Raw genomic sequence first — 17,184 nt, 5'->3', positions numbered from 1 at the left:
CACCACTCCAGGGAGACCTTTCTCACATGGAGAGAGCACCCCAGCCGAGGCAGGGCGCCGAGGCCTTGGCCACCCCCAACAGGTCTCTGTAGGCTCCTGGCTGGGATTGTGCCCTCGAGGGCTTTGCACAAGTGTGTGTGTGTGTGTGTGTGTGTCCTCCCCACGGCCCCACCAGCCCTGACTTCTCATTAGCAAAGCCCCAACCTCAGCCTCAGGCCCTGGTGTGGGGCGGGGCCTGGCCGTGAGCTGCCCAGTGGGGCGGGAAGTGCAGGCTTCTGCGCCCGCCCCCACCTGAGCATCCTGGGACCTGTGGGCTGCTGGGGGTGGGAGCGCAAGGCAAGGCCAGGCAATGAGGGATCGGGGAGCCAGCCCCTGGGGCCCAGGTTATTTGAGAGGCTTCCACCTGAGCCGCTGAGCTCCAGGAGGCCTGGCTGTGTCTCCTGGTGCCTGTGGACCCTGCAGAACCCGCTGCCTGGCTGGGCCCCCAGGGTCCAGAGCTCAAATCCTCCCGGGGCCTGAGAAGCGGGCCCAGGCTCCTCCAGACCCAGAGGGGCAGGCCCACCAGGATGCCCTGCGCCCAGGCCCCACCCAGATCCTCAAGCCCCCAAGCCAGCACTTGCCTTTTTGGGTTCCATAGAAACGGTGCTGTCCATAGAGAACGTTGCTGTTTCCATGGTGATCCAAGTGGCTCATGGGTAGGAAAGTGGATGCCAGACTCCCCGAAAATCTGGGGTACCCTGGAGCTAGAGAAGCAAGGGGACCGGCTGCGGAGGCACCGCCAGGCTGTAGCCCACTGCTCTCCAGTCCCGGGAGGTGAGAAGCTGGTGGGAGCCCTGGGGCGACGCCCCTTGGAGCCCTGTGAGCAGCCGCCCGCGGGGAATCGACCCGTCAATACATCCTGTTAACTCCGGATCCACTAACGCCACCGTCCCTCCGCTTGCCCCGATCGCACGGCCAAAGGGCTGAGGGCAAGGGGAGGACGGTGCGGGGCATCTCTGTCCAGTGGCACCCAGTTCGCAGCGGTGCATCCACAGGGGCTCTGGGAGGAAGGGGCCGCCATACACACAGTGGGCCAGATGCTGCCTTCCTGGCCCCTCCCCACTGGCCCCAGGAGCGTGGGCAGGGCGGGTCTGGCGCAGGTCAGCTGTGGCAGGCATCCACCTTGCTGGAGGTCACGGCCCTGGGCTCTCCACCAGCCGGGCCTCCTCCACACTCCGAGATCTTTGAAGGGTCCCCGGCACTGGGGACATTACCTTCCAGGAGTTCCCTGTGTTGGTTCTGGGGCCTGAGACCATCCCTGGAGCCTCTGAGTCAGGCTACTCTGAGGGGTCTAGACGGTCCACCCTGCCCAGTTCTGCCCAGCACAGGAGTGCCAGCCGTACCCTGGAACCCGGCCCCCCCATCGGCGTTGGACCTTGGCGGGCTTTGGCTACTTGAGACACTGTCCCCCAGTGTCTTCGGGCCTGCTGTCCCCCAGAAAGGTCAAGGACAGAACTACTAACTGGCCAGGGGAGCAGGCACAGGGGAGAGGTGGCCTGTCTCCTGGAGGCCCAGAGCCCCCAGGCCACCTGCCACATGGCTCCTCCTCCAGTGGGTCCAGAAGGGAGCGGTGGGCTGGCCGAGGTGCCCACTGGACGGGGCAGGTGGGACCCTGTCTGACTCCAAAACTCATGCTTTCAGCTGATGCTCCGAGCGTCTGCCCAGGGAGAACAGGCCTCAGAGGAGCTTCTCTCGGGGGCCCCACGACTGCACTGGCTACTGGGAGCAGCTTCCTGCCTGATAATGGGCTGCCTTTGCTGTGACCAGGGGGTGGGGATCCCGGGGTTTCCCCAGGAGCCAAGTCACCAGGGGCTGCGAGAGGGAGGGCAGGCTGGGTCCCAGGCAGGGTCCCTGGGCAGGTTTGAGCACCATCGCAGCCGCACCGTGGGAAGGGAGCCCCGAGCCACAGGCCTCCAGGCCCGCTCGTCCTCAGTGGGCCTGGAGCACCACGGGTGGCTGAGGCCAAGCCCAGGGACACTGCATGGTGTTTCTCCCTGAAGGGGCTGACAGACTGGGGGGTAGGGGTGGGGGTGGAGGCTGGTATGGCCTGGACACTATCTCGGTGCTGGGGGTGGCTGGGGTGCTCTCTAGAGGGATGGTCGGGGTGCTGCACAGGGCCGGAGCCCAGGGGAGTGGTCAGATGTCTACTGGAGGCACTTCAGGGTCCCCCAGGAAATAGGCCCCAGTCCAAATGGGGCGTCCTGCACCCCAATCCCAGAGGGCCCCTCAGCAGTGACCGGCCACCACCACTCAGCCCTAGATGCCACAGATGGCTGCCAAGCCCCGGTGTCCAGGTCCCACAGGCCGAGGGACCGCACCCGTGGAGGCTGCGAGGAGCGGCACACCGAGGGGGCCCGGCCGGCTCCCAGGCCTGCCGTCCTGTCTTGCACCCCCATCCCATTCCCGCCAGGCGCGGCTGAGCCCGGAGAGCCGGCTGGCCGGCCTGGTTTGTGTGCGGAGACACATCTGGAGCAGATGTGTCCTAGATTACACTCAGCTCCCGGAAGCCTGGACAAAAGCGGCGGGGGCGGGGGGCAGAGGCCCGAGTGTGCTGCCCGGGGGAGTGGTTAGACCACGCAGCTGCCCCCTTTAATTGGCTGCCGTTAAATGTTTTACAGGGCCTCGTTTTGGTAAACAGAAGTCTGTAAATTCCTCCTTCCCAGACTCCATTTCCCAGGCGTGGACCCCCCTGTGACCCCTCGGGAGGTCCGGGCCTCCCGCCCACCCGCCCTCTGGGGGAGCCGCGGAGGGGTGGGCTCCTTCCTGCCGGAGCCTCTGGGGGTGGAGTGGGGCCATGGCCCTGCCTGTGCTTCCACTCCTGCCCCAAGGTGGTGACATCCACCAGGAGGGGCAGAAATCTACCAGGGGCCGCCTTCCATCTGCAGGCTGCAGAGGCTGCACCCTGGGGACCCCAGAACAGGAATCAGGGCTGGGAGAGGGGGTGTGGGTGGGGGCGGGACAGCGCGAGGAAGGGGAGAAGTCCTCCCGGCCCAGCCGCAGAAAGGCCCTTTCCTTTCCCAGTGAGACCACACTTTCTGAATTGAAGAAAATAAAAAATGGATTTTATGAATCAGAGCAGCTGTTCTGAGCCCAGAAGCCAGGGCTGCCAGGCCCTTGAAGGGGCTGTCTGGGAGGAGAGTGGGGGTGTCCCTGGGGGCTCAGGGCAGGGAGAAAGCACAGCAACGTGGTGGCTATAGCCCTGGGGGGAGGGGCCGGACGCCCTGGGACGCGGCTGGAGCTCCTTGGCCTGCACTGCTCTCGGCAGTGCGGTCCAGAACCCCCTTCCCAGACCCTCGCACCTGCTGAGGTTGGGGCTGCTGTGATCTCTCTGATTGACAGACGGCACCTGCAGTGAAGCCCTAGACCTGTAGGCCCCGCCCTCCAGCTCAGAGCCCTGGAAACCCCAGCGAGGTTTCTAAGGGGGCCCAGGCCTGAGTGGATGTCTCCCTGAGGACCCCCCATCCTGCCCCCACTGCTGGGTTGCCAGGAGACCCAACCCAATCCCACGACTTGAGTGATGAGAGAGCCAAGAGTCAGTGCTCTCGGCGCCCTAGCCAGGGGGGTGGGGGTGGGCGTAGCCAGGTGCCTGGGCTCCCGACCCCTCGGCAGGCAGCGCCCCCCCCCCCACTGCATCCCTGGTGTCTGCTGGCCACACCCAGGAAAGTCAGGTTGCTGGGGGCGTGGGCAAGCAGGGCCTGAAGGACAGCAGGGGGCGGCAGGCAGGGACCCTGTGCAGGGGAAATAAATGAAGGGGTGGGAGGCTCAGACACCCCTGGGCGTCCAGGCTGTTTTCAAAGTGTGGGAGCAGCTGAGTGAGACGCCTTCTCCGGACCAGGGCGGGCTTGGAAACTCAGCCTGTCAGGGGTCCCACACCCCGGCCTCACACAGCTGGGGGCTGGGGCCACAGAGCGCGCTCACGCGGACCCTGTCTCATTCCAGCCGGGGCAGTCAGCCCCCACAGAGGCCTGAGGGGGCCTGGTTCCGGCGCATGCACACACACTGACCCCGGCATCCCAGGTGCGGGGCCTGGCGGTCTGTTCTGGGCTGAGACGTGTGGTAACAGCTGGGTGGACAATGCCAGGCTCCCCGGGGCACCTCTGGAAAAAGAACCCCAGCAGCCCGCCCAGGAGCCCAGCGGCCCATGGACAGTCCCAGGCTCCCTGCACATGCTCCACAGGGAGGAGTGAGGCCCCGGGCCCAGAGCAGCAACGCCTGCCTGTTGGGACGGAAGGCTGGGTCTCCGGGCTGCCACCGGATGTGCAGAGCCTGGGGTTGGGAGCAACCTGGTGTGGCCCTCCAAACCTTTGCCGACACTCCACACAGCCCAGGAGCTCCTCCTGCCCTGCCCTGCCTGCCTAGACCTCCTGCCCTGGCTCTCCTGCAGGCCTTAAGCCCCCCGGGTGAAGCATCTTGGACTCGCACAGGTCAGCATGCTGTCGGGGGATTGGGGGGGTGGTCCCAGGAACGTGGGGCCGTGGGAACCCTGAGCTCGCCCACACAGATGAGCGGCAGACAGAGGCCTCTCCCACCCAGTCAGACCCAGGGCTGCCCATGCACAGGACCCTCCGCCACTACCAGCGTCAGCCCAGCACAGTGCCAAGGCCCCGGCCCACCAGGGGACAGGCACAGGCAGGGACAGAGGTGTCATGGGCAGGCACTTGAGGAGGCCTCCCTTTGGCCCTGGCTGTGCTGCCTATATCATGGGGGTCTGAACAGCACTTCTGCTCAGTGTGGTGTGCGGATGGGGAAACCGAGGTTCGGAGGTGCTATGGCTCTCCCAGCCGCAGGGCCTGGCGCCGTGGACTGGAGGCCAACGCAGCCTCTGGCTGTGAGGATGCCCTTTGCAAGGGACCAGGGCCGGGCGTTGTCCAGCCATCCTGACCCGCCGCCCACACAACACAGTGCTTTGGGAGAAGTAGGCAGGGCAAGGGCCATGCCAGGGCCAGGAGTAGGACAACCTGCGCTCACCCTGAGTGCCACAGGTGGGCCACCTGCCTTGAACTGGAGCCGGGGCCCCTGCCTCAGGGCCCCCTGCGGCCGTGGGGCCAGCAGCGCTCCCTCTGCTGGGCACGGGCCGGGGCGAGGGGACCAGCCGCACACAGTCCTGGGAAGGCTCTGGAGGGGCCCGAGGTCCAGACGGGATGGTTCCCCTCTAGCTGGTGAAGATGGCGGGGGCCGGGGGCGCCTGTTCCCACTGTGTCGAGTTCTAGGGAGCTTGGGCCCCTCCCCCGACACTATTCCCACATTTCAGCACAGTGCGTCATCCCATTGGCCCCTGGGCAGGGGACAGGTAGAAAGGGCAAGGGTGCCGCACCTAGGAGGAGGCCCCTTCCCTGGGCTTCAGGGCAGGGGCTGGGGGTGACAGTAAGTGGCCCTTCACAGGCCATGTCGGCCGCCGGGGAAACAGGCTAGGAGAGGAGGGAGGCTGGCACAACTGGGGGTGGGGGGTGGGGGGGCAGGGGACCGGCAGGGGGCGCCGGTGGGGGCGAGCTCTTGGGACAGTTCTGGAAGCTGAGCTGGTGGGGTCAGGAGGGCCTCCAGGCCACAAGAGGTGTTGACTGCTGGGTGGGGCCTCCGTCCCTCACACAGCCATGGTCCAGCCTTCTGCCAGCTCCCAGAAGCCCCGGCCAGCCCTGGGGTCTCAGAGGAGATGGAAAAAGACAGAGGGGCAGCTGGGGGGACTCGGGAAGCTGGGGGACAGGACTGGCAGGGGCGCTGATAGTTCTCTGGCATGGCCCTGGTACCAGCCAGTCCAGAGGCGCAGGCAAGGGTGTGGCTCCCACAGAGAAGCTGCCAAGGCCAGGCCTGGGGCGGAGCTGGCACGTGCACCCCCTGCCGCCCACGGCTCTCCCTCCAGGTGGCACAAGAGACCACGAGGAGCTCAGGCCATGTGGCCCAGCCGCAGGGCCCCACCCCTCCCCAGATGAGCCCCCAGGAACAGAATCCCCTTTCATCAGCCCTGTGGGTGGTCCCAGCCAGGCAGCTGGGGGGAGGGACCAGAAGAGAGGGGGCCAGGCTCTCGGACAATAGGAGCAGCTGTGCTGTGCCCCCGCCCCTGATCGACCCCTGGGGCAGGCTGGCTGGACACTGGCTCACCCCAACCCCGGCCAGTTCCGCCACCCACCCCCGCCCTAAGCCCCAGAGGGGAGTGTCCAGCCGCTGGAGGGGCCCCTCACTGTGTGAGCTTGTGGGGGACAGGAGGCCAGGGACACATAGGCTCTGCCCCTGGCCAGATGTTCAGGGCCGCTCCCCTGCACTCCAGCTGCCCCCCAGGGGAGGCTGGGTCTGCCAACGGAGAGGTGGGACCTGCCTGGAATGGGGGGCACCTGGGCCACCCCCCCACACCTGGTCCCCACTGGCTGCCCTATCTGGCCTCCTTGCCCCAAAGGTAAGAACCCATTCAGAGGCCCAGCCCTGGCCAGGATTTGGGGGGCACCTGCCTTCTCACCTCTCCTGGGGCTGGCAGAGAGGACGGGCGGATGAGGGTGCGAAGCCAGGCACTGAGCAGCCCGCCCAGGCGGCCCACCGTGCCTGCGGCCCCCACTCTCGGGCCGTGTCGCGTGCCCCTCCCCCAACACACACGGCAGAGAAACAGGCCCCAGCACGCGGGGAGCCAGCTGGCACCCAGTCAAACTAGCAGCCAGGCACGCTGCCAGGGCAGCCAGCCAGCCGGCTCTGCCACTCGCCGCCCCGCCCTCAGCTCGCTGGCCTTCGTGTGCAGAGCTCACAGGAGGCGGCCAGCACCACGTGGCCGGCGGGGCTGCCCCAGGCCGACCGGACAGCAGGGTGGGGGGGAGGGCCCCGCAGGAAGGGGATCCCCAGGCGGGGCAACTGTACTGAAGGCAGAGAAGGGGAGAAGGGAGGGGTAAACTGGGGCACCGCTGACCTCAGGTGGGACCCACACTGACCTCCCTGTTCTGGGGCCGGGGAGGGCGGCTCGGAGCCACATCTGCCGCTCTTGTCCTGAGTCTACCTGAGCTTGTCCTGTCAGACCCACTGCTCAGACAGGTGCACTCTCCCCAGCTCAACCGTGGGCGTGTCCACCCAGAGGGGCTGGGGGATGGACAGATGACCACTAGCCCTCGGGGCTGGTGTGGGGCAGGAACGCCTCAGTGAGCCCCAGCTCCAACCCCTGCCCCTGCTCAGCAGGTGGCCCCTGCCCCCAGAGAGCTGCCTCTCCAGTGGGCAGGATGGACAGGAGAAGGATGGGGTGCCCCCCACGGGCCTCACTCCCAGCCAGGTGGGCGCCCCTGAGGCTGTGGCTGAGCGCGGTGGGTTGCCCCAGAGCTACAAGTGGCCCCGCCAAGGTGGCGGTTGGCTGGGGGAAGTGAGTGGCTGGAGGCTGCCTCCCCCCCCAGCAGAGGAGCAGGGCTGGGGCACCTTCACCAGGGCCCGGGGCAGGTGGTGCTGCCCACAAACCGCCCTCCTTGCCTAGAGGTCCCCAAGGGGCGGCTGAGCTGCTGCCGCTCCCAGGCCCCTACTGGGGACAACTGCTGCAAGAAGGGGAAACCAAGTCAGCTAGCCTGGGTGTGCCGCACACCTGTGGCCGGGCCGGAGACAGGCGTGGCCGTTATGTCAGTTGAGGGGCCCATGAGGCTGCTGTGGCCTCCCCTGCCAGCCCCCCCCCGGCGCCCAGCCGCCCCCCTCCCTCCCACAGATATCCCGGGAGCCAGAGGCCACTGCCGCCTGGAGTGTGAGGCAGGCGGCCACACACCAGGGCCCAGACCTGCTCCAGCTGCTCCAGTCTGCCCGCGGGAGTGCAGACCCGGTCGGGGCTGGGCCCTGCACTGTCCACCCGTGTCCCTCAGGGCTGGCGGCCTCGCTCCGTGTTGCCCGCCCAGCATGTGCCCTCCTCCGCACGGTGCTTCGAGCCCAGATCATTTTAACAGCTGTCCCTCACTCGTCACCTGTCCCGTTTGGAATACAGCCCCTTTCTTGTTACACAAAGAGAGGCTTCTCTCGCTCCCCAGCAGTGCTGGGCGCTAATCTCCCGCCTGGCGGCCCCGCGGCCGGTGTGTGGGTCCGCGTGCTCCGCAAACAACGCCCGCCGCTCGGCAGCCGTTGAGTGACAGGGGTGCCGGTGCCAGGGGCGGAGAGCCCTCTGTGCCCGCTGCCAACTGCAATCACCTCTCCACGTGCCAGCCGCCACTGGGCTTAACCCTCCCCGTGCCACGGGGGACAAGGCCCAGAGGGTACCAGCAGCCACAGGTTCAGGGCCACTGCCCATGTCACAGTGCCAAGGGACTGAGCAGACAGCAGGGAGCCAGCCAGGGGCAGGGGTGCCCCAGAATCCTCCAATGGCCTCCAGGGGCCCTCCTGCCTCCGACCACTCATATTCATTAGGCACCTACTGTGTGCACAGGGCTGTGTCCCACCCTGAGGCGGTGGGGGCCTGGGAGGGCTCTGTTCTGGGCCAGGTCCCCGGAGTGGTAGCCTCAGTGTGGTGACAGCTCCCTTCTTCCCGGCCCTCCCTCCTGGCTGGCACATCTGGAGCCCATGCCTCCCTGAGTCTGGGGGTGGGCGCAGCTGGGGGCGGAGGGCGAGGCCCAGCCGCACCGGCCCAGCTGGGTCCCACATTTCCTTGGTTCCCTGGAGCCCTCCTGGCCCTGCCCCCTTCTCTCCCTCTCTGCCCAGCTGCGTTGCACATCTGGCCAGGGCCACTGCCTGGCGGGCCCACCCCATTTCCAAGGTCTCCTTCGCAGGCAGGCAGCCCCTAACCAGGGCCCTTTTGGCACAGCAGCGGCACCTGGGGCTTCACCCCTGGCCTGGATGCTGGGCCCTGGGGGCCCAGGCCCCTGACTTACCTTCGTGGGAGTGGGAGAACCAGAGCTGGGAGGGGGCGGGGTGGGAGCCACGGTAGGCCTGCTCCGAGGGGGCGGGCGTGGGGCCGCTGGGGTGCGAAGAGGCCGCTGAGCCCAGGCTGCCGGTGAGGAAGCTGCCCATGAAAGAGGAGGCCGGGGAGCTCCCCATCAGGCGGCTGCTGGCTGTGGACACAGGGGCAAGAGTCAGCCTGGGCAGGCATAGCACCCCTCCACAGAGCCCTCATGGGCAGCTCTCAGGCCACAAGCTCCTTGGGCTTTTGCCTTCAAATAGTCGAGAAGCTGGGGCAGGAGAGGCTGCCGCTTGGGCCCGACAGCCACACTCAGGGTCCCGAGGCCTCAGTGCCTCCTGTTACTGCTAAACCCTCCAGAATGGCACACTTGTCGCCCCCCGACCCCCAGCCCAGCCCACCCCTACCCACCCGGCGCCGGGCACTGTTCAGGGACCCTGGGGGATGGGCTGCCCCGTGGGCAGCCTTCTGGGAGGCAGAGCCCCTGACTTTCCCAGGCCTCCGGCCAGAGCACTTTGCCCACAGCTCTGGGAAGGGGCCGGGGTCAGCAGGGCCCCCGGGGCCCCACCCTGCCCTGCAGGCCCAGCAGACTCTGGCCACCCTCCAGCTGGCACTGGGGTCTGGCCTTTCCAAGCCGGCCCCCCTTCTCCCAGGTCTACCGACTGGGGGCCCAGCCCAGGCGAGCAGGAGGAGACACTGAGGCAGGAGCAGGGAGAGGAGGGAGGAGGGTGGGTTTGCTTTTCCGTCACCCTGCTGGCTCAGGGCCAGGCCCTGACTGGGCTGGCACAGAGCCAAAGGCAGTCACTCAGTCCAGGACATTGGTGGCTTCCCTAGCAGCCAGCCTGCGGGCCTGCCTACTCCGGCTTGCCACGCCCACCCGCACACACCACCACTGAGTCCCCTCTCTGTCCAAGGCCAGTGGCCAAGGCCAGGCTGCGTGAGCGGGCTTGGGTTTCCATGGAGACCAGCGACTTGCACAGGAAGAACATACCCATACACCCAGCACCAGCCCGCTGCCTGGTGGGTGGTCCCGGGCTGCAGGCTCGGCCCCCACCCTGGCAGGGTGCCCTTGTCACCTCCCCAAAGGCAGTGAGCCTGGCTTGGGACTCTCCCAGGGGATGGGAAGCAGGCAGTGGGGGGCTTGCTGCCCATTGGGCTGAGTGTAGGGGCCTGCCAGGGTGTGCGGGGGCCTGGGAGGTGGCAGGCCCAGCCCCAGGTGAATCAGGGCAGCTGTTTCCCAGCCTAGGAGGCAGGAGGGCTTTGTGAATTCGTGATGCTTCATCCAGCCTGGCTTGGCCCTGGGAGCGCCCCAGTCACGGGGTGACTCAGCAGAGGAGGGAAGCTGGAGTTGGGGAGGGAAGGGCTGCCCCCCTGGGCACCCACACTCCACGGCCAGGCCATGTGGCTGTCAGGGAGCTCTCCTGGGCAGGCCATGGAAGAAAGGTCCATCAGCACTGCCCGGGGACTGCTGTGTGAGCTGACTGCTGGGGTGGGTGGGTGTCAGGCTGCAGGGAGACCCGGAGAGGACCCAGGGGCAGGGGGCAATAGGGCCCAGGAGCCAGGGACTTCCCGGACCGCAGGGCTGGGGCGGCCATGGGCCACGGCCAGACCACAGGCCCATCCAGCCAGGGGTGGGGACGCCAGCCTGGGAAGGGAAGTGCTGGCCTCCCAAGCAGGTGGGTGGAGCAGAGTGGAGAGGACCCCTGGGGGGCCATGCCTGTGGGGTGAGTGAGGCCTCTTCCTGCCTCACCCAGGCCTGCCCGCCCCCACACCCTCCCAGGAAAGTCCCTCATACCCGGCTTCTCCCAGGGACAGTGGGGAGCAGCCCGGTCCAAAAGCTGGGCCTGGACAAAGGGTTTCTCCAGGAGCCTGGCCTGAGAACCCCATACCTTGGGCACTCCCACACCCCCGCAGAGGGGGCTGGTGGGCCTAGCCAGCACCCATAGGGCCCTGGGGTCCTCCGAGCCAGGAAAACGGAGGTGCGGAGGCAGCTCCCTCAGAAGCTCTCAGACAGACAGGGCCCCTTCAGGGGCAGCAAGTGACCCCTGAAGACCCATGCCCCGGCCCTCAAGGGCCATCTCCCAGCGTGAGGGCTGGCGGGAGCTGGCCTGAGGCTGAGTGGAGGGTTAGCCCAACAGCCCCCAGACTGGAACCTGGAGATTGGCCCTGGCCTTGGGCGGGGACTTTCGTGGGCATCCTGTTCCAACGGCGCCCCAGAAAGGGGGCCCCATTGCATGGGGCCTGTGGGACGGGACGGAGGCAGGGAGCAGAGCTCAGCCAGCCTGTGTCCTGGCTCCAAAAAGCCAGGGACACACTGGTGACAGGCTGTGCTTCCTGCTGTGGCCAGGAACTCCACACCAGCATGGTCCCCTTTCCACTTGACTTGGCCCGGCCATCCCAGCCACTGGACCCTTTCTGATGAAGTGAGCAACCTGCAGGGGTCCCCAAGTACCCCTACGCAGTGGGCCATCACCTGGGGGGTCTCCACTCCTCTTTCCACATGGAAACTTTAGAGCCTAGTCGTGCAAATATTGTGTCTTGACATGTTCCAGCCACAGTGATCTCGGAAGTCCAATGAGGGAGGCTTGTGCAGGCCCCCTTCTGATGGCTGCTCCCTCCTGGACCCCAGCCCTGGGCTCTCACACTCCCGACCTGCCGGCCAGCCCCCACACCCCCAGCCTGGGCCTGCACAGCAGGTCCCCGGGACGGTGGTCTGAGGTGTCCCCTGCCCACCACCACCCCGGGCTAGGGGTTTGGAGACAGAGAAGCGCCTGCCAGCCTTGCCGGGTGGGCCCAGCCCTGCTGGGGGTCAGGCAGGGGACTGCTGGCTCCTGACCCCGGGACAGAGTGTCCAGGTCCCACCATTACCTCCACCTCTGGGAAGTTTGGTGATGGCACCATGCCTGCCAGCAGAGCTGTGGCAGACCTGGCTGCCACCTCCCCAGCCCCTGCCGCTGACCAGTAGCCACCAGCCCCAGGCAGAGCCTGAGCTGAGGCAGCCTGGACCCGGGCCAGGGCGGGAGCTGTGTGGCCAAGTCTGGCCGGGAACAGGGCTGCAGGCTTCTTTCCTCCTGGCAGAGCCCTGGCCCGTGGAGCGCTTGGGAACCGTCCTGGGAGCACCGTGGGAGCCCCGCGCAGCCGGGGACTCGGGTTGGACCCGGAATCCTGGCACTGTCTGCACTGGGGTCTTTACAAACCTTGAGCTAATTTGTGTCACCGCCATCCCTCAGCTGGCAAAGGAATGGGTGTTGCTGGGCTGGGCCCGCAGCCCCGAGTACCCAGGTTGTGGCACGAATGCGGTCTGTCCGCTCCAAGGCCACCCGCTCCCCTCCAGCGCACATGGTCAAGGTGGCCATTCCCCCAGGCTGTGTCTATCAGCTCTCGTCACAGGGATACAGTGCAGGCTGGGGGTGATCTCGGAAAGGGGCCTGCACGCTGTGTGGGGTTCTGGCAGGTCCGGGCGGGCCACTCTGGGCCGAGCATCAGCCGCCGGCCGCCCCTGCCGCCTGGCCAGCCCAGCGCAGTCCAGCCAGGGCTGTAGCCCCAGACGCAGGGCTCTGGCTGCAGCTCTGCCCAGTGCACCGCGGAGGCCTGGCCTGGGCCCCGGGCTGGCTGAGAAAACCGCGCCGGAAGCCAGCCCGCCCAGGAGGCCTGCTTGACACCCCTGGCGGCCCAGCTCCTCAGGCTCAGCCCTCACTCCTGGAGGCTGGTCTGTCCCCACGCCCCAGGGCCCGGACAGCCTGAACCCTGGCTGGGGCAGCCACTTCCCTCCTGGCTGCCCCAGCTGGATGGGGCCGGCTGGCCGGAATGCCCCGACACCCCGAGAATCTCAAGTGACCGCGGAGCCCAGCCTTTGGCCACAGGGTCACTGTGTGCAATATGGCGCCAGTGGGCGGTAGAGGTGGTCCTCTGTGGTCAGGCACAGCCAAGGGCCATGGGGCCTTCCTCCACCCGCCTGTGGCCAGGCCCGCCTGCCTCGGCCCAGATGCCCAACAGATGGTGGGCAGCGCCGAGGGGCCCTGAGTGGCCCCTGCCATGTGCCCAGAGCTGAGGCCCCCCTCCCTCCAGTCCCCTGCGACCCCAACAGAGTGGATGGAGTGGGCGAAGGGACAGAGGAATGGATGGATGGGCAAAAGCGCCTTGACTGTGGGGAGAGGACGTGGGCGGTGGAGCAGCAGCGGAGCGAGTGTTTGCTGGGACTTAGTGAGCCACTGGGTCGCCAGCCTCCTTCCCTGGAAACTGAAATGGGTCGTGAAAAATAAAAAAGGCCTCGCTGAGATGCTGAGAAGGCTGGCGGTCCTTCTCGCTGGCACTCCTGAGAAGCGGTCCCTTCCCAGCCGCTCAGCTCTCCGCCGCTCGCTTCCAGAAGCCCGGCTGACGGGCTGCTGGCACAGGGCTCCCGCTCGGTGCCTGGCAGCCGCACGACCACCCACGCTAGCTCCCACCCTCCTGCTCACACCTGCTCAGGCTCCCTGATCCTCACAGCGCCCCTTCTCCCCTGCACTGCCTGCCTGGGTGCCGGGGAGCCCTGGCTTCCCCGGGGCCTCCCTGGGTCCCCCCCACGACTCTAGGGGCAGCAGAGACTGAGGGGACAGGTGGCCTCTGAGTGCCCATCCTGGGCAGAGGCAGGGGGAGGACACAGGATCGACAGCCCACCAGGTGGACCTGGCCCCCACCCCCTCCTCCAGGACAGGGAAGGACAAAGGACATCAGGGCTGAGTGCCCTTCGTGGGTGCAGATGGAGAGGCCGTGGTCCAGCCTGCCCGGAGGTAGGCGGGCACTCCTCTGACTGACCGCCCAGAGGATGCGGAGACCAGACCCCAAGGCAGGGGCCGCTCTGGGACTGCCCTCCCACCAGCAGTGGCCGCAGGGGCCTCGTCCACCGCAGCGCTGCGTAAGCCCCACATGGGTGTACATCAGTTTGCAGGCTCAGTTCCCAGGCACCACCGGGGGGGAGGGGGGCGCACATGTGTGGGCGCTCCGCTCGCAGGCGTGCCTGGCGTACACGTGTGGGTGTGTGTGTGCACGAGGGCAATGGGCTTGCACTCAGGCTATAGACGGGTGCATGCCTGGGGTGCAGGCCCTGAGGGCCCCCGGGCTGGGTGGGCCTCCAGGATGCTGCTCCCCAGGGTTGGGCCTCCACCAGACTGGTCCCTTCACTGGCCTGGACCCTGGTGGCATGGGAAAGGCTGTCCCGGTTCCTCCTACCTCCTCCACCCTGGGGGTGGGGGTACATCCAGGCTTACCCATGGCGGAAGGGGACCCTTGCCCTCCAGGATGGGTCAAACTACAGCTCCAAGACCCTGACCTAAGCTCCAGCCCCTCGCCCACGGGCCCAGGTGTCCCTCCCCCACAGCAGCCTGACCTCGCTGTGGTAGAGAAGCCCCTGAGACGGGCACAAGGCCCCCTCTGATCCGAGCCATCCAGAGCTGGGCAGCCCTTGATGTTGGCCTGTCTGGCACCATTCAGTCTCACTGGCCTGGAGCCACCCTCTGCTACCACGGCCTGGCAGTCCCTGGGACAGCACCCATGACCCCGGCTGCCACCCACAGCCCCGTGAAGGTGGCTGGTCGAGAAGGGGACACAGAGTTCCCGCAGGGAGAGGGAGAGGGCAGGCGTGGGAATGGGGGAGGCAGGGAGGAGCCGGAACCACAATGCAGGGCAGGAGTGGGAAGTGGTGGGCGGGTCCCCTGGCCGGCCCTGGGGCACTGCGGTGAGGGGGGGCACTCTCCCAGAAACATGAGCCGGTCACGCGGGAAGCAGCTCTTGGCCAGCCCAGGAGAATGTTCCAGAAGCCGTGGTTGGCCCAGGAGCAGTGCCTCTCAGGCCATAATAGGAAAACTGTGGCTGCTGAGCCACTGGCCCCAGGGATGCGATGATGACAGGGGACGGGCCCAACCACCAACAGCCCAGAATTAATAGAAGAAAAGGAAAATCGGATATAAGTCTGGTTCTTATTAAAAGGGTAAATTTAGCCCTTTGGCGGGGGGCGGGGGGGGACAGAGCGGGTAGGGGCAGCTGAAGCTCCCCAGTGGGGCCGCCCTCGGACTCGCTGAGAGTGACTCACAGGGCCCAGGGCCAGGGTGGGGGCGGGGGTGGGGAGCACACCGGGGAGGGCTGCTTTCCACCCCCCTGCACTCCCGTTCTTCACACCTCCCGGCTCACACTGTCCCTGGCCCGTGGCCAGCACCTCCCCTCCAGGACTCTTGAGGCGGGACTGAGGACTGACAGACAGGAGCTGAGCAGCACAGGCAGCCCCACCCCCAAAAGCCCCTCCCAGCTGGAGGAGCAAGGGCCTCCCTTCCCTCCACCTTGTGGGAAGCCTGCCACAGGAGGCCCCCCTGGCCTGGACCCCCGGGAGACACGTGCTTGTACGCACACTCACGTGAACGCAGGCATGCACACCCACACACACTCGCACACGGGTGTACGCACACGGGTGTACACACGCGGATGCAGGCACGTGAACACAGGTGCATGCGTGCCCAGCCCCACTGGCCCCTCAGAGGGAGAGCCTATCTGGGGTTGTCCGCCCGCTCTCCTGCACCCCATTCCCTGGACGCAGGCCCCCACACTCTCGAGCTGACCCTGGACGTGCCCCTGTCTCAGTGGTGGGCAGACAGGAAGCAGGCAGCCAGGACAGGGATGCTGTGTCCCCTGCGCCAGGCAGCTCTGCTCACAACGTCCAGTGTGGCCTGGCCGGCACAGAACGGGCCCCCGGGAACCGGTCCACAGGCAGGCCCTGTGCCCGTGGGCGGTGGGTTCACCCTGCTGGTCAGGTCTTCCCCAACCACAGAGTGGGCCCCGCTGTGGCGTCCTGCACAGCCAGACACTCTGTTAGCAACCGGTGAGCGTGGTCTTCACCTCCTCACCCGGCCCCGCAGCCGAGACATGGTGGCTGCACTGGCCGAGGCTCAGGGCCAGATCAGCAGGAGAAGCTGGGCGGGGGGCAGGGGGAGGCCAGTGCTGGTGGGGGGCCACCAGGGCACTCCCCATTGTGCCGATTCACCCACTTATCCGTCCGTCTGTCCGTGCACCCATGCACTCATCTAGCCAGCCGGGACTCCACGGGACTGAGCACCCACCCACCCCCTGCCACACCTGGCCTGGGGCCAGGTGCAGGGCCCAGGGTCCCAGGAACTCACCCCCATGGAGGAACGGGGGGGGGAAGAGGAAGAGCAATAGGGAAGAAACAGGAAGAGCAGGCTGACTCGAGCTGCCCCAAATGTCGGGGGCGCGGGCCAGGTGGGGTGGCCCAAGGGATGCCAAGACACAGCCGCCTGACTCCAGGGCCCCCTGGAAGCTGGTCCAGCCTCTGGCCTGGTCAGTACACAGCTACCCACCTGGCAAGGGGCTGGCTAAGACAGACCTCCTGTCCTCACGCATGTGCCTCGGGGCTGGGGGGCCCTGGAGCAGGGGACCCTCGGGAAGGGCGGAGGAAAGCCAGGGCACTGAGCACAGGAGGTCTGGCACACACAGAGGAAGGACAGAGGGTGAGGAGCACGTGAAAGGCTGCAAGCACTTAGTGGGACCTGAGCTTTGACAGGAGGGGCAAGGGGTCTGATGAACAGAAAACTATTTCTCAGCAAGACTTCCCAGCCCAGCAGTGGGGGCCGGGCAGAGGGGCCTGGGGCTGCCTGCCACGTCCATGTCCCCGCCAAAAGCGCTTGTGACACGCCTGACTGAGACCCAACGCCGGCAGGACCCAGAGGAGCCGACCTCGGCCTGCCCAACACCCAGAGCCCACGCTCCCAGGCCCTTCCCAGCATCTGGGGGACATCGTGTGAACCAGGACCTGGCAGAGACCTCCGGCAACTCATCCTCGAATTTCCAGTGGGCCACCCCTCTGCACCCCATCCCAGGCAACTTTGACGAACCGCCCCATTCCCTTCGAAGCACAGAGATGAAAACTATGTTCATGTAGAAATTCCGTGAGCACAGGAAGAAAGAAAACAGTTCTCCGAGGTGAAATCGTGTCTCTGGGAACTCATGAGGGAGCAGCTTCTGGGGCAGGGGAACCGCACCCCACAGGTCTAGGGGTCCCCAGGGCGCAGGAGCAGCCCTGGGGCAGCCGACGGGGTGGCCTCCTGCAGGGGGCCAGAGGGAGGCCAGACAAAGGGAGCGGCAGGGGGCAGAGGGGCTAAGGGTGGCCCAGCAGGAGCTTCCAGCGGAGAGAAGACCCTGCGCCCAGCCCTGTGCCCCCAAGCCCCTGCTGCAGGACAGTACCTGTGGGGCTTGGGGGGAGCCTGGGAAGAGCCAGCCCAAAGCTTTGCATCTCCACAGTGCTCCCACTGCGACCAGAACTCAAGAAAGAG

The 17,184-nt window shown here is 66.9% G+C and overlaps 1 protein-coding gene across 1 annotated transcript in view; it reads right to left on the bottom strand.

Moving 5' to 3' along the window:
• BAHCC1 (BAH domain and coiled-coil containing 1) overlaps positions 1 to 17,184 on the bottom strand; it is a 56,788-nt gene that overhangs the window by 22,581 nt on the left and 17,023 nt on the right. The window contains exons 3-4 of the mRNA XM_053917785.2: positions 8,844 to 9,023; positions 621 to 743 (exon numbers count right to left, since the gene is read on the bottom strand). Coding sequence (XP_053773760.1) covers positions 621 to 743; positions 8,844 to 9,023 — 303 coding nt within the window. The remainder of the gene's footprint in view (positions 1 to 620; positions 744 to 8,843; positions 9,024 to 17,184) is intronic.

This window comes from Desmodus rotundus, unplaced genomic scaffold (genome assembly GCF_022682495.2).
Source record: "Desmodus rotundus isolate HL8 unplaced genomic scaffold, HLdesRot8A.1 manual_scaffold_274, whole genome shotgun sequence".
Classification (NCBI taxonomy): domain Eukaryota; kingdom Metazoa; phylum Chordata; class Mammalia; order Chiroptera; family Phyllostomidae; genus Desmodus; species Desmodus rotundus.
Note: the sequence above shows the minus strand (reverse complement) of the source record. Positions and strands in the feature narration are given on the sequence as shown.